Genomic DNA, 21867 nt, shown 5'->3' with positions numbered 1-21867 from the left:
TGGCGAATTCGGTGAAAGTGTGCTCTGAGGTCTTCTTCAGGTTTCTAAACTTCTGCCTGTAAGCCTCAGGTACCAGCTGGTAAGTTATGAGCACAACCTTCTTCACCTTGTCGTAATCGCCGGAGTCGTCAAGGGATAGCGTAGAGTAGGCGATTTGGGCCTTCCCAGTCAAGACTGACTGTATCATGATGGCCCAATTCTCCCTTGGCCACTCCAAAGAGGCAGCGACTTTCTCGATGGCTGCGAAGAACTTCGAAACTTCTCTCTCGTTGAATTTGGGGACCATTTTGATATTCCTTACCGGATCGAAACCGCTGGTGTCCGTTGTTGGCCTCCGACCACCGCCTAATCGCAACACTTCTAGTTCATGTTGTCTCTGTCTTTCCTTTTCTTCTCTCTCTTGCTCTTCTCTTTGTCTTTCTCGTTCTTCTCTTTCCCGTTTCTCTTCTCTCTCTCGCTCTTCTCTTTGTCTTTCTCGTTCTTCTCTTTCCCATTTCTCTTCTCTCGCTCGCTCTTCTCTTTCTCTTTCTCGTTTCTCTTCTCTTTCTCTTTCTCGTTTCTCTTCTCTTTCTCGTTCTTCTTTCCTTTCTTCTAATTCTAAACGCCTCATCGCCAATTCTTTATCTTTTAATTCTCGTTCTAATTCTAATTTCTTCCATTCTATTTCACGATTTATTTCTAGGGCACGCATTTTGACTGTTAGGAAGCTGATGTTAAGCTCACCTGCATCACTGTCAACGTCGTTGCCCTTATCTTCCTTTTCCGTGGAAGCTATTTCCTCACCTTCCTTTGTACTAGGAGCCCCGCCTTCCTGTTTCTCTTCTGCCTTCAGGTGCCGGTGAACCTTGGACAAGATCTCCACACGGGAATCACTGGCACGGATCTTGATCTCCAGGTAGGCGCTCACTAGTACAAGTTCCGGTTTGCTCAGATACTTTAATCTGGCAAGACAGTCCTCTCTGTTCAGAAAAGCCTGAACATCGTCCAGATCATCGATGGTAGCTTTTTCTGCCATTGTCACAGATGGAACACTCAACTAGCACTTAACACACCGCTTACACGTTAGCACTTAATGCACCGAGCACTGTTCTACGCCAATATTGCACTTTATCGCACCAAACACTGCACTTGCTAATATTGCACGTAATCACTTCGGGCACCGCACTACCCAATATTGCACTGAATCACAGCGAACATTTCGCTCTACAATATTGCACTAAATCACTGAGCACCGCACTACTTAATATTGCACTTAATCGCTTAATCACGGCGAGCACCGCACTGCACAATATCGCACTTAGTCACTCTTGAGCACCGCACAGGACATATAACGTCACAATCGTCTCACACAGGGGGAATTATATACAGGGATTACGCCACTTCACCACCCCTGTCAAACATACTTAACAAGGGGACGGATCCCGCTGGGGATGCCAATTATGTTACGGCCCTCTCGGGACGCAACGGGGTCCTTACTCTGATGTTGTTAGAGGAAGATATATATATCCGTTCCCAAGCCAGTAGTGGCTATCAAGGGATGAGATCCGTGACGCAAGTAACTCAAAGGGAGTAGGGAAAGAAAGTTAAGAACTTAATATTATAATTATCACCATCACCGATTAAATATATAAAATAAAAGAGTGCACAAGGGGGAGGGGTATTAACACTAGACAAGGGGATTATTCACAATATAGTCTTCTGCTGAAGACTCTGGATCCAGAAGCTAGGTGCTGAGTCCTCGGTGCTTTCTTCGTGGCCACACAACGAATTCTCCAAAGAAGTTGAGCCTACCCTGGCCACAGGTCAGCCAAAACACAGGTCCACTGGGGGCACCGCCGTGGAGGCCGTCAACCACACGTCCAGCTGGTCTGCTGGCAGGTTCTGAGCCAACAAGGCTGGTCCGGCCACTCCACGAACGATAAAAGGGGAACGCCCTAGACAGGAGCCTCGTGTGACACCACAAATCACTCTCCTGTCTTCAGTACCCCAGTGGATGATCGTCTCCAACAGTCGGTCCCGGGTAAATCCTTTTACTGCCACTCCACTGGCAGGCTAACACACCACAGTGTTCTTCCGGGGGGACGACTTCACAACAGCTGCAGCAAAGTTCAAGGTATGGAGACTGGCTGCCTCGGGTAGACTGACTCAACTTCCAACAAAGCGGTCCCAGGTCGATTCTGTAAATAGACACGTCATCAATGACTGGGACACACTAAAACACCTCACTTACAGGCTCAGACACAAACGCCCGACATATCCACTCCATAGATGGCGTTGTAGTCTGAGCACCACCTCGCCAGAGGTCAGTGGCGGCGGTGTAGAGTGCTGAACAGGACTGGAAACTAGCCCTCGTAGCTGGTTCACGGCGTCCTCACCAGGTGTCGTCGTCCTTTTGGAGGGGGTTTCAGGAGCTGACCCACAGATGGCGTGGTCGTTACTGCTCCGTGCTCGGACGCTGGATCCGGGTTCGTAACACAGATGGAGTTTCACCATGGGTTCTGAGAGAATGTGCATCTGAGCTCAGCATTCCACTTCACCTGATCTTTCAGGTATCCCTGTGTACAGGAATTGTAGCAGACATGTGGAAACAGGCTAACATAGTTCCAATCTACAAAAGTGGCAGCAGGGAAGATCCCCTCAATTATAGACCTGTATCATTGACAAGTGTAATAGTGAAAGTATTGGAAAAACTAATCAAAACTAAATGGGTAGAACACCTGGAGAGAAATGATGTAATATCAGACAGACAGTATGGTTTTCGATCTGGAAGGTCCTGTGTATCGAATTTACTCGGTTTCTATGATCGAGCCACAGAGATTTTACAGGAAAGAGATGGTTGGGTTGACTGCATCTATCTGGACCTAAAAAAGACTTTTGACAGAGTTCCACATAAGAGGTTGTTTTGGAAACTAGAAAATATTGGAGGGGTGACAGGTAACCTTCTAACATGGATGAAAAATTTTCTGACTGATAGAAAAATGAGGGCAGTAATCAGAGGCAATGTATCGAACTAGAGAAATGTCCCAAGTGGAGTACCACAGGGTTCAGTTCTTGCACTAGTGATGTTTATTGTCTACAGAAATGATCTACCAGTTGGTATGCAGAATTATTTAACATGTTTGCTGATGATGCTAAGATAATAGGAAGGATAAGAAACTTAGATGATTGTCATGCCCTTCAAGATGACCTGGACAAACTAAGTACAGAGCACCACTTGGTTTCCGAACTTTAGTTATCCAAAACTTCCAGTTTCCCGATTGGGGTTGGGGAGTCATGCTACACGAACAAAGTTCGGGTAGGAAGCGGTCCGCCAAGCGTCGCGCCGGCCGGTGGTGATGGGTGGGAGATGGTCCAGTTTGCCCACTGACCGTGTTGGGGGCCACTACTCTAGAGTGCCTTCTACCCAGTGATTTCACAGATTCACGGCCTATTATTCCTGTTATTTTGATTTGTCATGAGGCTGGAGAGTTCATTCTGTGATTTTGTTTTACATATCTGCACAATCAAGAAACATCTGTGCACCATGTCGGCTCCAAATGCACGCATTGCGTCAATGATTGCTGACTGGTGGGTGGATGGATGGGAGCTTAGGTGGGAGGCAATATGAGAGAGAGAGAGAGAGAGAGAGAGAGAGAGAGAGAGAGAGAGAGAGAGAGAGAGAGAGAGAATGAGAATGAGAATGAGAGAGAGAATGAGAATGAGAGAGAGAGAGAGAGAATGAGAGAGAGAGAGAGAGAATGAGAGAGAGAGAGAGAATGAGAGAGAGAGAGAATGAGAGAGAGAGAGAGAATGAGAGAGAGAGAGAATGAGAATGAGAGAGAGAGAGAGAGAATGAGAATGAGAGAGAGAGAGATAATGAGAATGAGAGAGAGAGAATGAGAATGAGAGAGAGATTGAGAGAGAGAAAGAGAATGAGAGAGAGAGAGAGAGAGAGAGAGAGAGAGAGAGAGAGAGAGAGAGAGAGAGAGAGAGAGAGAGAGAGAGAGAGAGAGAGAGAATGAGAGAGAGGGAATGAGAGAGAGAGAATGAGAGAGAGAGAATGAGAGAGAGAGAGAGAGAGAGAGAGAGAGAGAGAGAGAGAGAGAGAGAGAGAGAGAGAGAATGAGATTGAGAATGAGAGAGAGAGAGAGAGAATGAGAATGAGAGAGAGAGAAGGAGAGAGAGAGAGAGAATGAGAGAGAGAGAGAGAATGAGAGAGAGAGAGAATGAGAATGAGAGAGAGAAAATGAGAATGAGAGAGAGAGAAGGAGAGAGAGAGAGAGAGAATGAGAATGAGAGAGAGAGAGAGAATGAGAATGAGAGAGAGAAAATGAGAATGAGAGAAAATGAGAATGAGAGAGAGAATGAGAATGAGAATGAGAGAGAGAAAATGAGAATGAGAGAAAATGAGAATGAGAGAGAGAATGAGAGAGAGAATGAGAATGAGAATTAGTGAAAAAGGGTGGGGGAGGTAGGCAGGAAGGAAGTAGTGAGGGGGGGATGGGAGAATTAGGGAGGGAGGGAAAGGCAGATAGGCAGGCAGGCAGGCAGAGAGGCAGAGAGGCAGAGAGGCAGAGAGGCAGGCAGGCAGGCAGGCAGGCAGGCAGGCAGGCAGGCAGGCAGGCAGGCAGGCAGGCAGGCAGGCAGAGAGGCAGAGAGGCAGAGAGGCAGGCAGGCAGAGAGAGAGGCAGGCAGGCAGAGAGAGAGGCAGGCAGGCAAAGAGGCAGGCAGCCTGCCTTTCCCTCCCTCCCTAATTCTCCCATTCTCCCTCACTACTTTCCTCCTAGCATCTCTCCCTACCTTCCCCTCCCTCCCTTTCTCACTAATTCTCCCCCTCCCACTATTTCTCCCCCCTCTCTGTTGGTGGAATGGTGAGGACGGCAGTAAGGAAGGATTTGCTGACCAGGCGATGGTTGCCAAACTTCTCAGCCATATTGTATTACAAATTTTAATCTTAGTTGTAAAATATTTATGCCAAAATGTTAATTTTCATATATTAATATACATTATTAATTATTAACATGTTATATGATTTCCTATTTATTATTTAAACAAATATAGTTTTATTTATGAATTATGCACAGCTGGCATCTGTGAGCAGGCGCTGACAGACATGTCCGCCTCTACAGAGCTTTGACCCCGTTAGTAGCTCCCCCTCCTCCATAACCTGCTGTTCTCATGTTATGAGGAAGGCAGTGAGGGAGGAATGGCAGGCATTGAGGGGGAGAGGCAGTGAGGCATTGAGGGGGAGAGGCAGTGAGGCATTGAGGGGGAGAGGCAGTGAGGCATTGAGGGGGAGAGGCAGTGAGGCATTGAGGGGGAGAGGCAGTGAGGCATTGAGGGGGAGAGGCAGTGAGGCATTGAGGGGGAGAGGCAGTGAGGCAGTGAGGGGGGGGGAGAGGCAGTGAGGCAGTGAGGGGGGGGGAGAGGCAGTGAGGGGGGGGAGAGGCAGTGAGGCAGTGAGGGGGAGATGCAGTGAGAGATAGAAGCAGTGAGGAAGTTAAGGGTGGGGGGTGAGTGAACGCAATTACACAATGAACTTTATTTCATTTGTTGCATTTATGCTATGAATCTGTCGATTTTTCCCTTAGAATTTTTTGTTAAATTTAAAAAAAATTCTCTGTCAATTTTCCTCCATTCTCATTTACGAACTTACACGATAACCGACGGGTCTCGTCCCCAAGGGGTTCGGAAACCAAGTGGTGCTCTGTATATGGAGCACCACTTGGCAAATGGAATTTAATGTTAATAAATGCCATGTTATAGAATGTGGAATAGGAGAACATAGACCCCACACAATCTATATATTATGTGAGAAAGCTTTAAAGAATTCTGATAAAGAAAGAGATCTAGGGGTGGTTCTAGATAGAAAACTATCACCTGAGGACCACATAAAGAATATTGTGCGAGGAGTCTATGCCACGCTTTCTAACTTCTGAATTGCTTTTAAATACATGGATAGCGATATACTAAAGAAATTGTTCACGACTTTTGTTAGGCCAAAGCTAGAATATGCAGCGGTTGTGTGGTGCCCATATCTTGAGAAGCACATCAACAAACTGGAAAAGGTGCAAAGACATGCTACTAAGTGGCTGCCAGAACTGAAGGGCAAATGATACGAGGAGAGGTTAGAGGCATTAAATATGCCAAAACTAGAAGACAGAAGAAAAAGAGGTGATATGATTACTACATACAAAATAATAACAGTAATTGATAAAATTGATAAGGAAGATTTCCTGAGACCTGGAACTTCAAGAACAAGAGGTCATAGATTTAAACTAGCTAAACACAGATGCCAAAGAAATATAAGAAAATTCACTTTCACAAACAGAGTGGTAGACGGTTGGAACAAGTTAGGTGAGAAGGTGGTGGAGGCCAAGACCGTCAGTACTGTAGTTTCAAAGCGTTATATGACAAAGAGTGCTGGGAAGATGGGACACCATGAGCGTAGCTCTCATCCTGTAACTACACTTATGTAATTACACTTGGGTAATTACCACCTCCCATCCGCTCCCGACACGCCTATGCCTGACACCTCTACCCAACATCCCCCATCCATTCCCAACACATCCACTCCTGACTCCTCCACCCAATCTGCTTCTGACACACCTACCCTCAACACCTCCACCCATCTGCTTCTGACACACCCATTTCTGAGACCCCTACCCATCTTCCAACTCACCCACTCCTGACACCACACATTGGCTCATGACACACTCACTCTCGACATATCCACCCATCCATTCCTGACACACCCACTCCTGACACACAACTGCCCACCCACTCCTGACACACAACTGCCCACCCACTCCTGACACACAACTGCCCACCCACTCCTGACACACAACTGCCCACCCACTCCTGACACACAACTGCCCACCCACTCCTGACACACAACTGCCCACCCACTCCTGACACACAACTGCCCACCCACTCCTGACACACAACTGCCCACCCACTCCTGACACACAACTGCCCACCCACTCCTGACACACAACTGCCCACCCACTCCTGACGCACAACTGCCCACCCACTCCTGACACACAACTGCCCACCTACTCCTGATACAAAACTACCCACCCACTCCTGACTCAAATGCACATCTGCTCCTGACACTCACCCACCCACTTCTGACACTCACCCACCTGATTCCGACACCCTCACCCACCCACCCACATGCTCCTGACACCCAAACTCCCAACAATCTCCCCGACAGACTAGCTGCGCATGCTGTTGAGAAAAACAGGTTGCTAACCGTCTCACTCTTCCAATTTACTACTGTGCTCTTCCCTTCCTACTGTCCTCACACACACACACCCAGTCTCTTCCCTCAAAGCCCCTCCTCCCCACACTCTTGATACTTGCCCATTCCCCACCCCAACACCCTTCCATCCCCACCCAAACCATCCCTTCGCCACCCCAAGCCCTTCTGTCCCCTCCCCTGAAACTTATAATCCCTATACCCCTCGACCACTTCTTGGACAGTCTTTACATGTGGAATGATGACAGACCGACTGCCTGACATTGATTGTCTTACTAACTGAGAATGGCTGCCTGCCTATGCCTGCTCTACAATAGCAATGGCAGAGGAATAGGTGAAGGAATAAACATAAGAATTGTATAGCTATCAGCTGTGGATGGTAATTGCTAAGAAAAACAACACAACTAGTCTGCCAGTGACACTAATTGTGCCAACACTGGCATGTAAAGTTATCATATTTTATTAGAACTTTGAGTGTAAAGAAGGTTAGCTCTTTAAGTGTGATACCATTACTGCTGACATGGAGCAGTGTGATTTACAGTATGACACCAGTGGGTCACAAGTACATTTTGATTTACAGGTACAGGGGTACCTCGGTTTAAGAGTTTAATCCGTTCCTGGAGACGGCTCGTATTCCGAAGCTAATTTCCCCATAAGAAATAATGGGAAATGAATTAATCCGTTCCTGACTACCCCAAAAACCCCACATCAAACTAAATTTTTATACCTATTTCATCTAAATAAACCTACAAAACTATGTTCAAGTTATTACTTTGTTGTTGAATGCTGTAGGCGTATGGAAGATGGTGAGGAGGGGGGAGGAGGAGAGGAGTTACTGTTTGGAAGGGGAGTCCCCTTCCATTAACACATCAGGCAGTGAGGACCTTTCTGGTGTGCTCTCCCTGGCACGTTTTATCTGAGTGCCACTAGGTCCTGGTTGAGGCTCACTGCTCGATTTTCTCACCACAAATCTGTCCATGGAAGCTTGCTTTTCCCTTCTTTGCAAGCTGTCTCTGTAGTAAGGCATCACATTGTCATTGAAAAGATTAACCCTCAAACCGCTAGGGGCCCAAATGGAATTCACACCCACAGGCGCAAAAAAAAAAAAAAAAAAAAAATCCAAAAAATTCTTTCGTCTTATAGAAGTGTTCGTTTTTGTTCCCTGATCACCGAAAAAATAACAAAAAAATCGTAGGTGGCATATTTTAGCCACAATAGGGTAGGGAAGTGTGGCAAAAAAGGGGCGTTGGCAGAGCCTTTGCCAGACGAGGTCTACTCCACCCGAGCTGTCAAACGACAGTTGCCACAAATATATTATTACCTAATTATTTCAATATCTGATTTTTTTTTAGTTTTTTTGCAGTAATATTATTCCATACAGTGAATTGTGGTATATTTATATAATAAAATGTGTGAACCATCGCTGTACTCAAAATTATGGTGTGCATATTAGTGATTCAATTATTATGTTCATAAAACAATAAACAAGTAGTTTTGCTGTTGTTACACTGTATACACAGGTTATATATAAGTATCTGCATGTTTTGTTCACCATAACGAACTACTAAGTTGGTCTTGTGAGTCAAAAAGCAGCGAGGAGTGACCGCCAAACACCAGCGAGCCACTCAATGCCACTCCCTCCCTCAACACCACCTCACTCATCCTCATTCTCCTCCCACAATACTGTTTTTGCATTTATTCACTATACAGTACACAGACATTATATATACGTATTTACATGTTTTGTTCACCATAACTGTACATCTAAGCTTGTATGGTGAGTAAAGGCACAAAGACGTAGCTACTCACACAGTCAGCTATTCGGCGGCCGCCCTCAAGGCCAGACGCACTAATATTTCTCCTCCAACAATATTGTTTGTGGTGTTATTATGCTATATACACACACATTATATATAAGTATCTACCTGTTTTATTCACCATACCTGTACAAATAAGCTGGTATGGTGCCCAGAGACCATAGTGGCCATCAGTAAGCAACATGCCAAGTCGTGCAGACGACGCTCCTCCCTCACTAAAATGCGGCTCCCAACCTACACCTCTTGCTGTTATCTCACACTATACACACGTTATATATAAGTATTTACATTTGTGTTCACCATAGCGAACCACTAAGCTGGTATGGTGAGTGCAGTCAATATAAGGTGACCACACACACACAGTCAGAAGACGACGCCATAACCCTCCCTCCACAGCCTTACTCCTCCCTCCATGCAGCACAGCGCTAAATATCACCACAATCCTGCTATTATCAGAATCCTGGTCAGTTTTATCACAGTCAGGGGGCTTCAGTAATACTATCACTGCTAAATAATAGCAGTATCATATATATTATGGCATTTGTAGGCAATGCTGTGGTCACAAGCTGAACAGCGGTGCTGTGAGCTCGTGCTGCGTGCGCCAGCCTTGGTGGCTTGCTCAATACTGACGCTGTAACACCCAAGAATGTTGGTCTGGATTTTTTTTCTAGGCGGCATCTGGCAACTATTGGTCTTGGCTGTACTATAGCTGCCCCTATCCCAGGCGGGGCATTTAAATTATAGCGCTAGACACGAAATCATATATAAATGATGTGCGCGGTTTCGGTTTTGTCACTGATATCATTTATATATGATATGCGTTGTTTGAGGGTTAAGGCAACGGCCTACTACAGCTTTCTCTGGGTGAGTTTTCAACAATTGTTTGAATCTCTTCCCACATCTGACACACCTTCCTAATTTCTGCAGAAGGGACATTCGCTACTGCCTCATCCTCCTCCACTGTAGAATCATCAGCTGCGTTGTCTTGCTGTTCCTGTTGAAGGGCTTGGAGTTCTTCGGTGGTCAGTTCTTCGTTGTGTTCTTCCACCAACTCCTCCACATCATCATCATCCAATTCCAAGCCCATTTTCCGGCCCAGAGTAACAATTTCGTCAACAATAGGCGCATCATTTCCAGGCTCAAACCCCTCAAAGTCTAGTTCTCTCACACATTCAGGCCACTTTTTCTCCAGCCAGAGATCAGGGTTCTTCGAGTCACTTCTTGCCAGGCTTTGTCAACGAGTTTTAAAGCACTACAAATGTTAAAATGGTGTTTCCAGAACTCTTTGAGGGTGAGGTTTGTGGCTTCAGTCACTTCAAAACATTTCCGGAAAAGTGCCCTTTCATAAAGTTTCTTAAAATTCGTTATGATTTTCTGGCCCATAGGCTGAATTAGAGGAGTGGTGTTAGGAGGAAGGAATTCAACTGTGAGGAATTTATTGTATCTGGGCAACAAATCATCTTCCAAGCCTGGAGGATGAGCAGGAGCATTGTCGGGGAGAAGCATGGCTTTGAGTGGCAAATGTTTCTCCTGCAGATATTTTTCTATGGCAGGGCACACCACTTCATTCACCCACTCCGAAAAAATAAGCCTAGTCACCCATGCTTTTTTATTAGCCTTCCACATCACACACAAATGGGTTTTCTGCACTTTATACTGTTTGAAAACCCTTGGATTTTCAGAATGATACACTAGCAAGGGTTTAATTTTCAAATCGCCACTCGCATTTGAACACAGCACAAGCGTAAACCTATCTTTCATAGGCTTGTGTCCGGGCAAGGAATTTTCCTCCTTGGTAATGTATGTCCTCTTAGGCATTGTTTTCCAAAACAGTCCTGTTTCGTCACAATTAAACACTTGTTTCGGTAGGTATCCCTCAGCCTCTGCAAACTCTTTAAATTCCTCAATATTCAATTCAATTCCTCAATTTAAATTCGTCCAGCCGCTGGTTTGACTGAGCTGGCTGCCTCCCCATGCCTTGTAACACTATGGATACTACCACGTCTTCTAAATTTTTCAAACCAGCCCCTGCTTGCCTTAAACTCTTTCGTATCTGCATCACTCGTTGCAGAGGTTTTCTTTAGAAGGTCTTCGTGCAATACCCTGGCTTTCTCACAAATGATGGCCTCCGAAACACTATCACCCCTTAATTCCTTGTCGTGTATCCAAATTAATAACAACTTTTCCACTTCAAGTATTTGTGGTCTTTGTTTCGTCATTGTTCTTACTCCTTTTGCCACTTTAGCACTCATAATCTCATTTTTCTTCTTAAGTATAGTGCATATTGTTGATGTGGCTTTGTTGTACTGCCTACAAAGTTCAACAACACGTGTACCATTCTCATTCTTCCGAATGATCTCTTGTTTCTTCTCTATTGTCATCCTCGCATGGGCTTTCTGGACTTGATCCTTATCACTGGCTTTCTTGGGACCCATGGTGAGATATATAATAACAAATTGTATAGTCAAATGACCAAAAAACCAACAAAACACTGAAAATCCGGGTGAAGAATTGATGTGGGATAGTCACTGGGCGCGAGACAATGGTAAACTGAGGGGCGGAGGGACGACGATCGTCGAACCACCACGCGCTAGGTCGCCCTGAATGCGTATCAACAAACTCGCGTTCCGAGGTAACCCTCGCCTTCCGAGACATATTTTCCGAGGAAATCCTGCTCTTATTCCGAAAAACTCGCATATAGGGACACTCGTGTTCCGAGGTACCACTGTACTGTATATGGAAATGTTTGCAAAACGGGGACCTCCTGTACATGCTTGGAATGTATTGTGATTTACTTGCCTTTGTGCAGAGTAATATTTGCTAGAAATTTTGATCATAGTTTTCATCTTGTACAGTTTTGTCAGGTAATAACATGTTATATTTGTAGTTCTTTTAATACAAAAAAGTAAATTGTTAAACCTTTTGTTTCTTAGGAATAGTTGTGAGGACAACATATCCGAGCAATAATGGCTTCTCAGAGGATTGCTGTGGTAAGTAGTATTAGGTTGTACAGTATTCTGTGTTTGTTTTTGTCACCTAATATAAATTCTTGTATTCCTTTTTAGAATATTTTTCCAAATTAGTTATGATGCAGTGGCATGGGTGTGTGATGTATATTTAGGCTATACAATACGGTACTGTAATAACTTAATTTAAAAAATGGAGCAAATTATATTGTTGATGGAGAATATCCAATAATGTATTCACACTATTACAGTACAACCTTGATTCAACGCACCCTAATTCACTGCATCTCTGGCTAGGTTGCACACTTTTCAGGATGGATTTAGTCACCCGTTTCGATGAACAATGGATCCCTGAAGCAGGGTGATGTGCAGATTTGCTTACAATGTTGGGACAGAGTTCAATGACTGGTGAAAAATTTTCCCATTCTATTATAGGTTACAATGAATAATTCCTTCATATGACAAGTTGGATCATGCAAATGGACCACACAACAAGGGAACCATATGACCCAAACACTAGCTAGAATGGTCCACACAAGTCAACAACTGTGTTTCCATGATTTTCATTCACCGATTTGTGGCACATGTATCTTTGTAGACTAATTTAAAGCCTGAAGCGTGAATAGCTAGCTAATGTGTTGAAATCTTCTTACATACATTTTCTGTGATGAAGCAAGATGAGTGAGAGTGGACAGATAAGGGAATACTGTACTGTAAACCTCACTATACAGTGAGGTTTCACTCACTTTCATCTGTGTCGTCATAGTTCAGTGACCATAACTTTGGAAGTTTCTGATTAATAAATCATTTCTAAAACTGCTGTTTTAATAGCTCTTTATTATCCTAGTTAAACTAAACTAAATAAAACTAAAAATATACTGTAATATGATAGACATCTGCTATTTGAGAAATTATTCATGTTATTGGCAAAAGAACTCCAGCACGAGTGGACGGGTCTAATCCACGTGCACACAACACCATGCGTGTTTCGTTTGATTTTGTCACCACAGTTCAGTGACCTACGAATTCGAAATAATAAAATTAATAAATTAGTTAAAAAAATGTATTTTTTATAGCTCTTATTATTGTAATAATGTTGCTGAACTAAATATATAACCCAAAAATATATAATTTGATGTAAATCCAATATTTGAAAGAAATTTCTGGGGGAAGCCCCGTTGACTCCCCAGAGGGCGATATGTATATTATAAGACTTTGGCATCAGTCAGTGTGAATGGAGTTCTAGGGCTACCAGGGACCACGAGCCAGAACCTGGCCCCCTCACAGAGGCATGAGGAGCAATGGCCTATAGAAGTGCACATGTGATTTGCAGCATTTTATGTCTGCCATCAACCGAGCCAGGCACCCAGAAAGGTAAGTGCCTCAAAACAAACCCCCTATTCTGGTTAAAATGACTACAGAAGACTAACAAGTGGACAGAGCTCCCAAAATTAAAACGAGCAAATGAGCATGATGTCACACGTACCACACCGCATGTCTGCGCAGGTCCCCCCCTCCCCGGGTAGGGAAAGGGGGAGCCCCAGACCCATTGTGCCGGCGATCCACCCCTCAGTTCTCGGCTGATGTGTTGGTTATCTTGAGGTTATCTTGAGATGATTTCGGGGCTTTAGTGTCCCCGCGGCCCGGTCCTCGACCAGGCCTCCACCCCCAAGAAGCAGCCCGTGACAGCTGACTAACTCCCAGGTACCTATTTACTGCTAGGTAACAGGGGCATTTAGGGTGAAAGAAACTTTGCCCATTTGTTTCTGCCTCGTGCGGGAATCGAACCCGCGCCACAGAATTACGAGTCCTGCGCGCTATCCACCAGGCTACGAGGCCCCCTATATTGAGGATCGAGTTGAGGCTCGATCGTGTGGCTCCAGCTCTAGGCTCTCTGTGTGTTGTGCTGGGTCTTGTGTCCAGTACTGCTCTTACAGTGGCATGTGAGCTGGGAATAATATTCACAGGTACTCGGGCTGCATGTGCTTAGGGTTCCCTTCCCTGAGTGTGGCGTAAGGTGCGCAAAGGCGTAAGTACCGCCTTTGGGGCTTGCAGTTATCTTCCACAAGTTACCTTGGGGTCTGCCTCTGTTGGTCTTTTACTGCTTGGCAATTGACTGCCCTGGGAGTGTTGGGGAATGTACATTTAGTACTGGGGGAGGGGGGGGGGTTCCTCCTTCTCCCTTGTTTACCTTTTGATACTTGGTAGTTTTTGCACAGGTAGGGGTGCAGGGATACTGCGCAGCTAGTTTTCACCAATTACAGCAGCTGGCTCTGTTCCTTCTGGGTTCGTTGTCCTCTTGCGAGGTTTTTCTTTTCATTTTTGTTTGTGCCTGGTGGGGGTCTACTTTTGTTCCCTTTCCACCTGTTATATTGGAGTCTTGACCTCCTGTCTTCGGTGGTACCCCCTGATTGGCCACCGTGAGTGGACACGTCCCGGGGGTATAGTTTTAGAAGTTTGTTTGGTAGACTTGGGCGCCGGTTAGCCATACTCTGCCTGGGCCTACCCTTAGCGATACCAGTCTAAGGGCCCTGGGAAACCCTGCGGGGGCACTAGGGGTGCGATGGATGCGACTCCTGGGTCCCCTCTTGCTTTGTGCAAGTTTGAGGGTTGCTCGGCCCCTTGTCTCAGGGTGACGCTCAATGTTTTTGCCTCCGGCATGCTGCTTTTTTGGTCGGTGACACCTGCTTGATGGGGTTCTGGGAGTTCGTCTACTCCCGAAGCCTGACCCATGGCCAGGCTTGACACCTTTGACTCAGTGTCCTGCGAGCTTTGTTACTTGTTTGTGACTCAATTCACCCAATCCACTGATGGTATTATTCAGGTGCAGGTGGCTCAGGCATTATATGCTAGATATGGGTTGCTGCAATGTGCTAGGTTGGTTGCTACCCTGGATGTCCCGAGGCTGCCCCGCTTTTCTTATTGGGATCTGGAATTGGGGTGTTGGTCGCTTCACCCTTGGTTCAGTCCACACCCCTTCATTCTTCCTCCTGCTGTGGTTCATTCTGGTCGCCCCCTGTCCCCTTGCTCCCGGCTCCAAAGCGTCTGAGGACTTCAGGGTCGGGGCGGGGTTTAGAATATTCTTAGACTCGGGCTGTTTCAGGGGTTTTCCCTTTCGGGGTGGCGACGGAAGCATTCGAGTCTATTCCTCCAGCCGTGACGACGGGGATCTGACCAGTGGACCCCTTCTTCCTGCTTTTCCAGCTGCCCCCCTTTTTTCTTGTATGGCTGGGGCTTTGGAGGATGACTCTTCCCCGGGGTCTGATTTGGAGGTTCCCAGGGTCGGGGTGAGGCTGACTTGGGGCCTTGGGCCGCGATAGACCCAGCCCTGGTTTTCCAAGCCTCAGAGCAGGGCTTTTTGTTTCAGGGAGTGGTGTTTTCCTTCCCCCCCCCCCCCCCCCCCCCTCTGCATACAAGTGAGTTTCAGTGTCGGCCCCTCCCCGGGTTTGGTTCCGTGTCCCTTTGGGTTCGTCGGTTCCATCCTTTCTGTGGGTGATTTTACCAGTTTCTCACCCTTCTTTTCTAGGACATGTATTCATGTCGTAATCAGGTTCTCGTCATCCCTGGATCCTGCATGATCATTGGTCGCGAATGCCACTGGGCCCATGTGAGTCTCCGTGTTTTTGTGCTTGCTTCTCAACTGTTTCAAAGGTTCGGAACGATCTTTGATTCTTCCAATATTATTAGAACATCTGTCATCTGCCGATAAGGCTTACCTCCAGTCCGTTCTCGCACTGGAGGTAAGGACTCATTGGTCCTCTTCAGTACTACTAATCGTTTTTCGATATTATATCTCCTTAAATGATCATTACATCTTATCTCCGTATTCTGTCTTGACATTACTCATATTCGTTTAATACACCTTGTAGGCACCCTCCCCGAGGGTTGGGTGTTGCAGCTCAGTCCTCAGGTGCATGCGCAGAGGGTGTTTGTTTTGGTTTATGGTGGTGTAAACATGTGTTGGTGTTCCGCGTCCTTTATCGCGGGTTCTATGCCACTCTTGCTCATCTTTTCTCCAGTTATAGTCCCCTGGATACTGGGGAAGTTCTGGATTTTACGTATGGAGAGAACACTTTGTTCTTTCTCTGCTTTTACGTGTGTGGGATGGCTCGGAGTGGTGCCGCCTCCACCCTTACTCTACACCTCATCTTCTATGGTTCACGCCTCTCTGGACATGAGAACCAGACACAATAAGAATTCCAGAGAACAGCATAGAGCACATAGAGGTGTCTAGAGAGATGAAGTGAAACAAATGCTCAAGGAGCTAAGTAAGAACAAAGCAGTTGGCCCAGATGGAGTTTCACCATGGGTTCTGAGAAAATGTGCTCCCAAACTCAGCATTCCACTTCAACTGATTTTTCAGGCATTCCCATGAATAGAAGTCGTAGCATATGTGTGTGGAAAAAAGCTAACATAGTTCCAATCTACAAAAGTGGCAGCAGGGAAGACCCCTCTCAATTATAGACCTGTATCTTTGACAAGTGAAATAGTCAAAATATTGGAAAAAATAATAAAAATTAATGGTAGAACACCTGGGGAGAAATGATATAATAGACAGACAGTATGGTTTTTGATCTGGAAGATGCAGTGTATTGGATCTACTCAGTTTCTATGATCGAGCCACAGAGATTTTACAGGAAAGAGATGGTTGAGTTGACAGCATTTATCTGGACCTAAAAAAGGCTTTCGACAGAGTTCCACGTAAAATGTTGTTCTGGAAACTGGAAAATATTGGAGGGGTGACAGGATAAGCTTCTAACATGGATGAAAAATTTTCTGACTGATAGAAACATGAGGGCAGTAATCAGAGGCAATGTATCGGACTGGAGAAATGTCACTAGTGGCGTATCACAGGGTTCAGATCTTGCACCAGTGATGTTCATTGTCTACATGAATGATCTACCAGATGGAATACAGAATTTTATGAACATGTTTGCTGATGATGCTAAAATAATAGGAAGGATAAGAAACTTAGATGATTGTCATGCCCTTCAAGAAGACCTGGACAAAATAAGTACAGTGTGTCCTCACTTGAACGAACTACTGTAGACACTCGATTATCCGGAAAACGCCCTTATACGGCCAAAATCGTGACCGGACAAAGTTATCTCAATATCTGGCAAAAATGTTCATAGGAGCCGGAAAATCGGGTGTTTGACTGGATAAAAAATCTGGCTCGGTTAACTTGCTGCCGATGTTGCCCTATCCGGACAGTCAGCCAGACAAGCAGTGAATTGTCTGGATACGAAAGCTAGATTGCGAGCCGTACCATATTAATCCCGTACGGCTGTGGCTCTAGGCGCATGGTGTAGGAAGGGGTGGGTGGGTGGGTGGGTCGGTCGTGTCGGGAGAGAGGGGAGCGTTTGGAGGAACCACCTGGGGGATAAGGGGGATGTGGAGTGGCCTGTACACTACAGTACAGGAATTACCATTAATTTTAGAACAATTCATCATAGCCAAAAACAAAAGAAATACTAGTAATTATTTAATAAAAATACTATACAAGTTTCCTAAAAACAGTTTGCACAGGCTGAAGTTGCCCTCAAAAATATTGTTTTTCCTATGGAGAGCCCCGTCGGCTCCCCGGAGCTTTACCAGGCTGATATGCTAATGTCAGACTTTGGCATCAGTCATGTGTATGGAGTTCTAGGGCCTACTGGGGACCACGGCCAGAACCTGGCCCCCTCAGAGAGGCATACCTGCTTGATGGGGGTCTGGGAGTTCTACTCCCCAAGCCCAGCCCGAGGCCAGGCTCGACTTGTGAGAGTTTGGTCCACCAGGCTGTTGCTTGGAGCGGCCCACAGGCCCACATACCCACCACAGTCCGGCTGATCCGGAATTTCTCTTAAAAACAATCCAGTTTTATCTTGAAGATGTCCACAGTTGTTCCGGCAATATTTCTTATAGTCGCTGGGAGGACGATGAACAACCGCGGACCTCTGAAGTTCATACAGTGTTCTCTGATTGTGCCTATGGCACCTCTGCTTTTCACTGGTTCAATCTTGCATTTTCTTCCATATCGTTCACTCCAGTACGTTGTTATTTTACTGTGTAGATTTGGGACCTGGCCCTCCAGTATTTTCCACGTGTATATTATTTGGTATCGCTCTCGTCTCCTTTCTAGGGAGTACATTTGGAGAGCTTTGAGACGATCCCAATAATTTAGGTGTTTTATCTCGTCTATGTGTGCCATATATGTTCTCTGTATTCCCTCTATTTCAGCAATCTCTTCTGCTCTGAAGGGGGAAGTGAGTACTGAGCAGTACTCGAGACAGGACAACACAAGTGACTTGAAGAGTACAACCATTGTGATGGGATCCCTGGATTTGAAAGTTCTCGTAATCCATTCTATCATTTTTCTGGCTGACGCAATATTTGCTTGGTTATGCTCCCTAAACGTTAGATCGTCGGACATCATTATTCCCAAATCCTTGACGTGCTGTTTTTCTACTATGGGAAGATTCGATTGTGTTTTGTACCCTGTATTATGTTTCAGATCCTCATTTTTGCCGTACCTGAGTACCTGAAATTGATTACTGTTAAACATCATGTTATTTTCTGCTGCCCAATCGAAAACTTTGTTGACATCTGCTTGTAATTTTTCAATGTCTTCAGCAGAGGTAATTTTCATGCTGATTTTTGTGTCATCTGCAAAGGATGACACAAAGCTATGACGTGTATGAAAGATCAGGTGAAGTGGAATGCTGAGCTCGGATGCACATTCTCTCAGAACCCATGGTGAAATGCCATCTGGGCCAGCTGCTTTGTTCTTACTGAGCTCCTTTAGCATATTTTCCACTTCATCTCTAGACACCTCTATCCGCTCTATGTTGTTCTCTGGAATTCTTATTGTGTCTGGTTCTCTTAAGATTTCATTTTGTACAAACACACTTTGGAACTTTTCATTTAATGTTTCACACATTTTCTTTTCATTTTCCGTGAATCTGTTTCCCATTTTCAACCTCTGGATATTATCCTTTACCTGCAATTTGTTGTTTATGAATTTGTAGAATCGGCCCGGTTCTGTTTTACATTTATCCGCTATCCCTTTTTCAAAATTTCTTTCTGCCTCTCTCCTTACTGCCGTATAGTTGTTTCTCGCATCATTGTATCGCTGGTATGTTTGGGGGTTTGGCCTCTTCCTATACTGATTCCATTTTTGTGTCTTTTGGTCTCTTGCCCTCTCACAATTTCTGTCGAACCAATCCTGTTTTCTGGCCCTGCATCTCTGTTTTGGTATGAATGTTTGTGTGCCTTCCTCGTATATTTTTAAAAATTTGGCATACATTTCATTTACTTCCCTGCCTAGCAACAATTCTGTCCAATTACACTCATTAAAAATTTTTGAAGTTCCCCATAGTGTCCTCTCCTTAAATCGTGTACTCACCTATTTGTGCTTGCGGGGGTTGAGCTTTGGCTCTTTGGTCCCGCCTCTCAACTGTCAATCAACTGGTGTACAGATTCCTGAGCCTACTGGGCTCTATCATATCTACATTTAAAACTGTGTATGGAGTCAGCCTCCACCACATCACTGCCTAGTGCATTCCATCCGTTAACTACTCTGACACCGAAAAAGTTCCTTCTAACGTCTCTGTGGCTCATGTGGGTACTCAGTTTCCACCTGTGTCCCCTTGTTCGCGTCCCACCAGTGTTGAATAGTTTATCCTTGTTTACCCGGTCGATTCCTCTTAGGATTTTGTAGGTTGTGATCATGTCTCCCCTTACTCTTCTGTCTTCCAGTGTCATAAGGTGCATTTCCCGCAGCCTTTCCTCGTAACTCATGCCTCTTAGTTCTGGGACTAGTCTAGTGGCATACCTTTGGACTTTTTCCAGCTTCGTCTTGTGCTTGACAAGGTACGGGCTCGATGCTGGGGTCGCATACTCCAGGATTGGTCTTACATATGTGGTGTACAAGATTCTGAATGATTCCTTACACAGGTTCCTGAACTCTGTTCTGATGTTAGCCAGCCTCGCATATGCTGCAGACGTTATTCTTTTTATGTGGGCTTCAGGAGACAGGTTTGGTGTGATATCAACTCCTAGATCTTTCTCTCTGTTCGTTTCATTAAGTACTTCATCTCCTATTCTGTATCCTGTGTTTGGCCTCCTATTTCCACTGCCTAGTTTCATTACTTTGCATATACTCGGGTTGAACTTCAACAGCCATTTGTTGGACCATTCACTCAGTCTGTCTAGGTCATCTTGTAGCCTCCTACTATCGTCCTCAGTTTTAATCCTCCTCATAATTTTTGCATCATCGTCAAACATTGAGAGAAACGATTCTATACCCTCTGGAAGATCATTTACATATATCAGAAACAGTATAGGTCCAAGGACTGACCCCTGCGGTACTCCACTCGTAACGTCTCGCCAATCTGAGACCTCGCCCCTCACACTGACTCGTTGTCTCCTGTTACTTAGGTACTCCTGTATCCAACGTAGTACCTTCCCTTTCACTCCAGCCTGCATCTCCAGTTTTTTCACTAGCCTCTTGTGTGGCACTGTATCAAAGGCTTTCTGACAATCCAAAAATATGCAGTCTGCCCACCCTTCTCTTTCTTGCCTTATTTTTGTTGCCTGGTCGTAGAATTCAAGTAACCCTGTGAGGCAGGACCTGCCATCCCTGAATCCATGCTGATGCTGTGTTACAAAGTTCTTTCGCTCCAGGTGCTCCACTAGCTTTTTTCGCACAATCTTCTCCATCATCTTGCATGGTATGCAGGTTAGGGACACTGGTCTGTAATTTAGTGCCTCCTGTCTATCCCCTTTCTTGTATATCGGGACTACGTTAGCTGCTTTCCAAATTTCTGGCAGTTCCCCTGTTGCCAGTGATTTGTTATACACCATGGAGAGCGGGAGGCACAGTTCTTCTGCTCCTTCCTTTAGTATCCAAGGGGAGATTCCATCTGGGCCTATAGCCTTTTTTACATCCAATTCTAGTAAACACTTCCTTACTTCCCCGCTGGTAATCTCAAACTCTTCCAGTGGTTCCTGGTTAGCTATTCCCTCTCTTATCTCTGGGATTTCTCCTTGCTCTAAGGTGAAGACCTCTTGGAATTTCTTATTCAGTTCCTCACACACTTCCTTGTCGTTTGTAGTGAATCCTTCTGCCCCTATCCTTAATTTCATAACCTGTTCCTTTACTGTTGTTTTTCTCCTGATGTGGCTATGCAGCAATTTAGGCCGAGTCTTTGCCTTGCTTGCGATGTCATTTTCGTATTGTCTTTCTGCCTCTCTTCTCATCCTGACATATTCATTCCTGGCATTCTGGTATCTTTCTCTGCTCTCCAGTGTCCTGTTATTCCTATAGTTTCTCCATGCCCTTTTACATTGCTGCTTAGCTAGCCTACATCTCTGATTAAACCATGGGTTTCTCATCTTCATTTCACTGTTTTCCTTTTGGACTGGGACAAACTTGTTTGCTGTGTCCTTGCATTTTTGCGTGATGTATTCCATCATATCTTGGGCCGTCTTTTCCCTGAGCTCTGTTTCCCATGCTATATCTGCTAGGCATTTTCTTATCTCCTCATAGTTTCCCTTTCGGTATGCTAACCTTTTGGTTTCGGTATCCCCCCTCGAGTTCAATAACCCTTCTTCAATCAGGTACTCAAACACCAATACACTGTGGTCGCTCATTCCTACTGGGTCCTCAAAACTGATTTCGCTTATGTCAGAGTCGTTCAGGGTGAAAACCAGGTCGAGTCTCGCTGGTTCGTCATTTCCTCTCATCCTTGTGGGTTCTCTGACATGCTGGGTTAAGAAGTTTCTAGTCGCCACCTCCAGTAGTTTGGCTCTCCACGTATCCTCGCCTCCATGCGGTTCCTTGTTCTCCCAATCAATCCTG

General features: G+C 45.3%; 1 protein-coding gene across 5 annotated transcripts in view; it reads left to right on the top strand.

The window, feature by feature from the left end:
- The window catches only part of LOC123759292 (carbonyl reductase [NADPH] 3), a 188491-nt gene that overhangs the window by 59065 nt on the left and 107559 nt on the right, over nt 1–21867 (top strand). For 4 of the 5 annotated variants that reach the window (XM_069334981.1, XM_069334980.1, XM_069334984.1 and 1 more), the window contains exon 2: nt 11991–12047. In XM_069334981.1, coding sequence (XP_069191082.1) covers nt 12024–12047 — 24 coding nt within the window. In that variant the 5' untranslated portion in view covers nt 11991–12023. Of the gene's footprint in view, nt 1–740; nt 896–11990; nt 12048–21867 lie in introns of those variants that run through there. The other variant, XM_069334983.1, reaches the window with a different exon arrangement.

Source organism: Procambarus clarkii, chromosome 32, assembly GCF_040958095.1.
Source record: "Procambarus clarkii isolate CNS0578487 chromosome 32, FALCON_Pclarkii_2.0, whole genome shotgun sequence".
In the NCBI taxonomy this organism is placed as follows: Eukaryota; Metazoa; Arthropoda; class Malacostraca; order Decapoda; family Cambaridae; genus Procambarus; species Procambarus clarkii.
The sequence above is the reverse complement of the archived record's forward strand: the minus strand, read 5'-3'. Positions and strand labels throughout refer to the sequence as shown.